The sequence below is a fragment of the Danio aesculapii genome, chromosome 7 (genome assembly GCF_903798145.1).
Source record: "Danio aesculapii chromosome 7, fDanAes4.1, whole genome shotgun sequence".
NCBI lineage: Eukaryota > Metazoa > Chordata > Actinopteri > Cypriniformes > Danionidae > Danio > Danio aesculapii.
Genome location: NC_079441.1, coordinates 48972815 through 48981277, shown reverse-complemented (window position 1 = coordinate 48981277; position 8463 = coordinate 48972815). Strand labels below are relative to the sequence as shown.

At 35.6% G+C, this 8463-nt stretch overlaps 1 protein-coding gene across 1 annotated transcript in view; it reads left to right on the top strand.

The window, feature by feature from the left end:
* Positions 1-698: 698 nt before the first annotated feature.
* cd44a (CD44 molecule (Indian blood group) a) overlaps positions 699-8463 on the top strand; it is an 11415-nt gene continuing 3650 nt past the window's right edge. Inside the window, 9 exon segments of the mRNA XM_056460782.1 lie at positions 699-731; positions 2843-2891; positions 4984-5043; positions 5046-5116; positions 5118-5149; positions 5294-5387; positions 5390-5430; positions 6797-6879; positions 7327-7698. Of these exon segments, the coding sequence (XP_056316757.1) occupies positions 699-731; positions 2843-2891; positions 4984-5043; positions 5046-5116; positions 5118-5149; positions 5294-5387; positions 5390-5430; positions 6797-6879; positions 7327-7698 (835 nt within the window).

Genomic DNA, 8463 nt, shown 5'->3' with positions numbered 1-8463 from the left:
TGCAGGTTGAAGGAAAGTGGTGGAGTAAAAGTACCATTACAGCACTAAAAATGTACTCAAGGGAAAGTAAAAGTACACATTATTAAAACTACTAAGTAAATAACAGTTCCTGAGAAAAACTACTTAATTACAGTTTAATTACAGTAGTTTGAGTATTTGTAATTGGTTACTTTACACCACTGCTTATCCTGAATAAAGCAAAACTTCTTTTAGCACTTATTAATGTAGTATGTAGGTTTTTAAATCTTAAAATTGCCAAAATACACATTGAAATGGCTAAATATTTCAGGACGACAATACAAAAAATTCATTAGGCTCAAAAAGCTAATAAATAAATAAATAAATCAGGGAGCAGGAAAATGAATTTCTATTAATTTGTTAAACTCATAATTTGGCCACCAAATCTTAAATCTTTTATCTTAAATGATGGCATTGAAATTCTGAAAGACTGAACAAACAATTTACGTGTGTGATTGTTGTTTAAACATTTTTAAAGAGCCCCAATTATGGGTTTTTGAAAATGACCTTTCATGTGGTGTGTAACACAGCTCTAATTGAATAAAAACATCCAGCTGAGGTTAAATCTGAAGTGCACCTTGTTTAAATAATAGATTTTTTTAATAAAAGATTTGACCCAGAGTTGGTTTAAATGATTAGACGTTTGTCCGGATCTTTTCCTTGTTCATATCGATGTTGACATGAAATATACCAAATATGAAGTGCCGGATCCGGTAAAACGTGAACACGCCTTTCCCTAGCGTAGTGCGGATGTGTGTGGAACTGTTAATGACTGAAGAAGAGTAAATTGAGTGAATCTGGTGATAGATGCAATGGGGCATTTGTTGACTGTTTGTTAAAGGAAGGATCAGAAAAGACTATTAATGATTGGGACGTTGTGACAGGAATTTTATTAGTACTCAACTTCACAAGTGTAAGTAAGTGTGATTAAAATGGTTGCCACTTTGTTTTCTCCAGCTTGCAAAATGTGTATTTAATTGTTTTTTGTAACTTGTAACCACTCCTTGCCACTTGTACTGTATTTGGTTAACTCTTTATATTCCCATACCATGTCTAAAAGCACGTTGAAAATGCGACGCGTGCGGCTTTTTTACAGATTTACAGATTTTTTACAGATTTTACAGGTCGTTTGTCATTGCTATGGCCACCATCAACTGTTCCTACACATGTTGCAGTGGTCAAGTTTCAAAATAGTTCAGCTTTTGCCACTTTGTGGATTAATACTGAATGTGTGTCATTGTTTTACGCATAATTAAGAATAGAGCAGCAATAGGCTGCTGTTAAACTGCATTGCTTTGATGCACTCCCTGCATTGGGCTCACTCATACACTGCACTTTGACTACTTGATAAGCCTAATTGACAACAATGTTGATAAGCCATGGTGTTTCTCTCTGTTTCGTGCTGAACGCAGTCGACCAATCGCAACAGACTGGGTCATCGGACCAATCAGCGCAGATTAGCATCACTCTAAGCAGGAGTTTGGAGCAAATGAACGCTGAAACAACTGATATGGGAGTCGTTGGGATAATAAAGTAAAAAATAAATGCATATTATAACACAATGAAAGTGTTTTTTGGCTCTGCATGCATATCAGCCTGTTGTTGGAGACCCCCAGAACCAAAATATGACCTTTTATAAGGCAAAATAGGGGCTCTTTAAACATTTGTATATTTTTTTACTTGTTTTAAACCCCCCCAAAACATAAACGTCATTTAAATTATTGTTAAAACAAATACCCACAGTTTATTTTTTCAAATGTATTTTTTTTGTTTGAAATGGTAAATACAGTAATTAGATTTTTTAAAATGTAACATTGGTAGTACAAAGCTACGCATGTCCTTAGAGCAATACTAAAATGGAAATGACATACCATTATAATGTTTCGCTTTACATCCCCTTTTTAGTCGCTTGTTCTCATGGTAATGCTTCTGAATTTAAAGGGATAGTTCACCAAAAAATTAAACTCATTTACACACCCTTTAGCCGTTCAAAACCTATTTGATTTTCTTTCTTCTGTTGAACACAAATATATTCTAAAAAATGCTGGAAGCAAGCACCCATTGACTTCCAGTATTTTTAGTTTTGAAAGTTAAGTCCCAGCAACCAACATTCTTCAAATATCTACCTTTGTGTTCAACGGAGAAACTTATAAATGTTTAAAACTACATGTGGGCTACACTGATTAGGCACTGATTAATTGATTTCAGTAAGAATTACAGCACTGCATGCAAGTATTTACTATTATATAAAGGTCAAAATAACTACATTCTATCAAATGGTTATTTTTTATGTAAGTGCATGGTTTCCAAAGACACACAATATGAACTATGAGTCCAGTATTTTATGACAGCAATGTCGTCATTTATATTGAACACATTAATATTTAATTTAGATCTGCGCAAACTGGTGTCAACATGAAGTGCACTTTCTTCTTACAACACCACAAGCATTGCAGCATACATAAATTAACTGCTTTCACCAGATTGACCAGAATTGTGTACTTCCGTGAATGACTTTAAGTATGCAAATGTGTCTACATGTTAATGCTGGCTGCACAGACACACAAGAGAAAGGAAGTGGGAGAGACAATATGAGGGTGTTTTCTTCATAGCACCACCCATTACTGAGTGTGTCATCATGTACTTTAGTCTCGAGCATGCTGTATAAAAGAAGGTGAGACGACAACTCCAGAGGGTTCAGAAAACTTCAAACACTCAAAGAGAATCAATCGCATAAGAACAGCCATCCTGGGCCAACAAAAGAGGGTACTTCTTCATCCAGCACATGACCACAGCGCTGACCATGTGGACTTTGTTATTGTAGTGTTTGCTACTGGATCACCCAGCTGTACTTCAGGCAGCCCCGGTTCAGGGTGAGTGATGGTCAATGTGTTGCTTTGCAGTGATATCTGGTGGCGGGTGTTTTCATCTCGGTCATGACGGTATTTACAACTGAAAGATGAGGTCAAACTCGTGGTATTGATTCAACTGTAGCAGGGGTGTGTAATTCTTTACATAGCAAAGGCTATGATCAGAAAACTCAGTCCATCAGTTCTTAAATGTTTTTTTTTCTTCGTTTATTTATACCGCACTGATGATGTTCTTCGCAGATAAATTTCAGATGCTGTGATATGGTTAAGATAAAGTCCTGGGGCCTGTACTGGGGAAACTTCATATCTTAGGAATTAAATTAAGATCTGACAGGTTTAAACTGATGCTGTTATGGGTACAGATTTAGATTCCAAAGTAATGATGATGCTGAAATATGACCTCAGGCTGGTGTTTATTGTACATATAAAGCATTCTGTCAATTTCTTGAGAGTTTGTTCATATTGCTCTCCCTCTTATATATATATATAATCCAAAAGAACTGCATAGCTAATTTATTCCAACTTTGAGTCAAAGTTTATTATTATTATAATTTTTTTTTTTTTGTGGAGTTAAAATTGCAAGAATTTTGGCTGAGATCTTAAACTTGTTTACAACACCAGCACATGCCAAAAAACTTTTAAGCAGCCAGTGTGATGGCCAAACCACATGTGACAATTTATCACTATTATTCAATTATTTGGCTCCCTCAATCATTTTCTCCATTTATCTTCCTGCACTATAAAATTTCAGTGTTCCACATAACTCATTTATGTTGTCACATCACAAATAGATTAAGTTAACTTAACAAATTCAAGTGGTTTGAACATAAAACAATTAAGTTGTCCCCCCAAAAATCTCAAGAATTTAGTTGTTTTAGCTCACTTTTAATTAGTAGTTTGAACAAGCAGCAATAAATAAGTGTGGAATATGGTATATGTCTTCTGGAAGCTATGCTGCATCAAGTTTAAAACATTTTTTGTAATGTTTATTAAATATTACAGAATCATGTCACTGCAATAATGAGCCAATAGTGCAGTTTTCTCAGACCGAAAGCACTTCAAGGCAAACAATAAAAAAACAGGAAAAAAAAATATTAAATGAACAATACAATTGAATGATTAAATTAACAAAAATAATCAATCTAAGTTAAAAGCAACAGTAAAAATGTGAGTCTGAGAAGTTTCTTAAAACAGCCCAGAGAAGCGGCATTCCTGATGCCGATGATAGACCATACCCATAACTTAGGTGCACTTTATGAAAAAGCTTCTACCACCCATGGTCTTAGTTTACAACATGGCTGATACCTCCAGATGAAGAACGAAGACTGTGGGTGGGAGTGGGCGAGAGTACCAGGTGACAAATGTAGTCAGGTGCTTAACCCATGCACTGCTCTATATATTAAAATCAAGGTCTTATGTTTTAAACTCATTATAAACTCAGAATTTATTTATATAAGCCCAAACTGGGGCTTTTTATTGGTATGAATTAAAAACGACTTTAACTCAAAAACAGAAATAGTAAGTTTAATGATTTTCTACAAATCTCCTACTGACTAAACATAAAGGATCCAAAATGAGGGTTTTTGTTGCAGTACAGCAGAAAACAAAAACTCAATTGACCATTTTTGTGCAGTGAAAAAGTTTATAGAAGTTCAAGTTCTTCATGCACTATTGATGCCAACAAGAAACCTTCATTTTAACAGTGTACACAGCAACCTCAACCTATTTAGTAGCAGACAAGGTACATCAAAATCACCTCTTCAGCAAAATATAAATCAGTTTTTCCACTAAGTAATTGATGTCTTTAAAATCACATGATTCTCCCAACATATATTTGAGACAAAAACAAGAGGTTATTTACAAAATCAGAGGCTTACGGATGGCTTAGATGTGTTACCAATGTGCTCACGTCTGCACATGCAATGAATCATTAGGAGATTCGTCTAATAATACCTAATGGTACTCCTGCACATCCATCATACACAGAGCCTGCATCTGCCCCTCATTTACAAACTAATCTTTGTGTGATTATGCATGGAAAAGAGTTAATAAAGATGAAAGATCTGAATATTCACATTAGTTTCCCTTTTGACAGGTAACAGTGCGAGATGCTGTTTTGCTGGTGTTTTCCACATCAAGGGAATCAGTCGTTACTCTCTACCTTTCAGAAGGCTGGTGAACTGTGTCAAAGATTAGGTTACAGACTTGCAACACAAGAGCAGGTCACTGGAAGCCTACAAAAAAGGCTTGAGAACTTGCAGGTAAAAAAAAACAAAACAAACAGGCTGGGTACAATAGCACTAGCCCAGAGCTAAATAACTATGTTAAGGCATAAATGCACTTCTTTTGATATGGTCTAATGGGAGCACTTATTTTTTTTAAATTATCTCCACACCTTTGTTTAGATACGGCTGGATTGATGGTCAAAATGTCACGTTCCTCCCAAACATTAATGGTCCAAACTGTGACTCCAGCTCTGCTGAGCTCAACTTTCCATGCTAAAAGCAGCAGAATATCTTTCTGATGCCTACTGTTTTGGACCCATCAGGTGAGTGTAAAGACAGGAATAATTCATTGAAAACTGAATAAAGTTCTGTCATTATGTTAAAGGAACACCTCACTTTTTTGGAAATAGGAGGCTTAGATGTCCCCTAGAGTTTAAACTTTTTGAATCCATTTACCCGACCTCTAGTCAGGTGTGAGCACTTTTAGGTTAGCTTAGCTTAGCATCGCTCATTAAATTAGATTAGACCAAATGAGTTTTGATAAAGCTTCACTTTTCTGTAGTTCCATTGTGTACTAAGACCAATGGAAAAATTAAAAAGTTATTTAGTTATAATTCATTATTTTTTAAAGCAATATGGTTAGGAACTATAAAAGGAACCTGGTTGGGAACCTGAAAATAGTCCCCAGCTAGGTCACTAGGTAACTTGGTAATATAGAGCTGCATAATATCATTAAATTTTTTTGTGTGTGAGATGCTAATGGTGTAATCTGATTCAATAATCTATGCTAAGCTAAGTTAAAAGAGTCCTCCCCCAGATTTGGAGATTGGTTGAATGAATTGTTTAACTCTAACTTGTAAAATGAGCCTATTTCCTAAAAAAAAAAAGTGGAGTGTTTGTAGATTCTTGTTTGTAACACTTTCAGATTTAAAGGTACAAATGCTGCAACAGGGTCAGGTACACTTTAATATATTTTAATACTAATACTACCTTTAAAGTTCCGATGTGGACCCAATGTGGAAAGCTGCTGTACTTCAATTCAGAATTTAGCTAGTAATCTACATAGCAAAAATTTTCTGGCCCACACAATCAGGTTTTGCTTGGCCCACATGCCACAGTGAATTACAGTACAAGATTGGAGCAAGTCTGGCTTCCATATAAGGGCCAAACATGGACCATATCTGGCCAAGTCTCAACCAAGTTAATAATCCATAACTGGACCAGATATGTTGGTGTGTAATTACTGCAAGGAATTTGATAAACCCATGAAGCATTTCGCTTCATGGCCATGCTTTTTCTCGAAGCGACCTTACTGGTAGATTTTTTTCTTTACTCAAAATAATTTAAATGTATTTTAAAAGTGGGTCAAGGTGGGCCAAACTTAAGTGGAAGACCTATATATTTTTAACATTTCGTCCAAACAGTACATTTGATATCTGGCCTTGTATGCCGCATTAAAGATGGTGCGACCTCTGCCAAACCTGGGCCATGTTTGGCCCACATGCTGTATGCAAGTACTGGACGAATGCCTGCTGTGCCCCCTTTATGCCAAATCTGGGCCAGAATTCTTTGCTACCTAGGAAGTGATGACAGATCTTTTATGAAACCACCATTTAATCACAATATCATAGACAGTATAAAAACAATGCTCGATTTAATGATGTAATTTAATTTCTCTCCTCTCAAAGATTCATCGCCAAAGTGTGAAGACAATGTTAAATCTGAGGATTTTATGAATGGAAACGCAGCCAAAGACATTTCATTCTGTAAGTTTCTTAGTTTTTCTCTTCGATCTCTCAAGCTTCCAGTGTATTAGTTTTACCTTTTGAGATAAAGGGTGTGTATTGTGAAGAAGCAGCAGACATACTCCACATTGTTCATTATCCAACCACACCTAAACAGAGCATTAGTCATATCTCTGTGACCTCACATGGTTTTTATGCACCTGCAATGCGACAATGAAAGAGGAACAAAACGTTGCAGGTTTTATTTGAATACCCAGGAAGTGATTCGCTGTTTTTTATTGTCTCTTTTTTAACCATTTACTCTTTACCAACACACTGAAGGGACCTGCACAACCATTAAAACTCAACTTTCCATGCCTTCATTTTGTTTTGGTGTCAGCACAGCAATGCAAAACAATTACGTAACAGCTAAATATTTGAGATTTTTGAATATTTACCCTTTTAATTATTGTTATTTTTCTCTCAAAGATGAAAAACCACGTGAAGACATTATTACAGAATTCAAGACAGAAGGGTTTTTGGTAGATGTGGAAGAAATATTGGAAAGAGTAAAAAGAGAAACGTCTCTTCTGAGTGACATGAAACCCTCAACTGTGACCTCTATGAAAAATAATGAAGACATCAAGGACCCTACAAGCAAGCCCCATATTGGAAAGACCCCCAGTGTTTTGCTATTTGATACAGAGGGCAGTGGATCAGGGTTGATTGATCCTGAGCCTAGTCATTTCACAACAAGTCCGGTTACTACAGAGACAACGAAGAGTTATTTAAAAGAAAACGATACTGAAAAGGATGAAGTGGTGGTTCCAGTACGTGCTAGAAATGTGAACACCAATCAAGGTAAATATTACTACAAATCCACACTACATGTCTTTATATGCTGGAGAATGTTAAGTTGGGTTGCCATAGCGGAATGAACCGCCAACTTATCCAGCACATGTTTTACGCAGCGGATGCCCTTCCAGCTGCAACCCATCTCTGGGAAAACTTTAACTTTATATCATACAATGTAACTTTAGTTCTTTCGATGTGGCTTTAAATTGTGATTTTATAATGAATAGTGTGATTATAATTCACTTTAGAAAAAAAGTCTAAAAAAAGGCTTCCATAAGGTTGCTTAATTCAAACTGCACTGAAAACCAATGGCTACAGACACTTTGGCTGTATTTGTTGAGTTGTAGAACATCTGAGAATTGCTGTACCGTTATCTAGTGACTGAACATGTTGGTCGCCATCTGTCAGTGCAGTGAATTTACATTTAGTTTGCACATTAATGGTTGCATGCTACATTTTTATTGCTATCAATGTTTTACATCATCAGCTGGTGCATAAAATACATGCTTTAAAACGTACCCTATAAATAATGATTTTTCTTTTTATTTTATTTGGAGTATTTTTTTAATCAGTTACCCAAAAACATTGTCCACAATACAGTGTGCTTGGCACTATGGCATTACATAAGGCTTGTCATATAAGTTAATTATGAACTAATATATCGGTTAGTTCAAACTAACTGGATAATAATAATTCTCGAGACCTGTTTTACTGAATGTTACAATCAGTGTTGGGGAAAGGTACTTTAGAAATATTGAGTTACTCATGAAA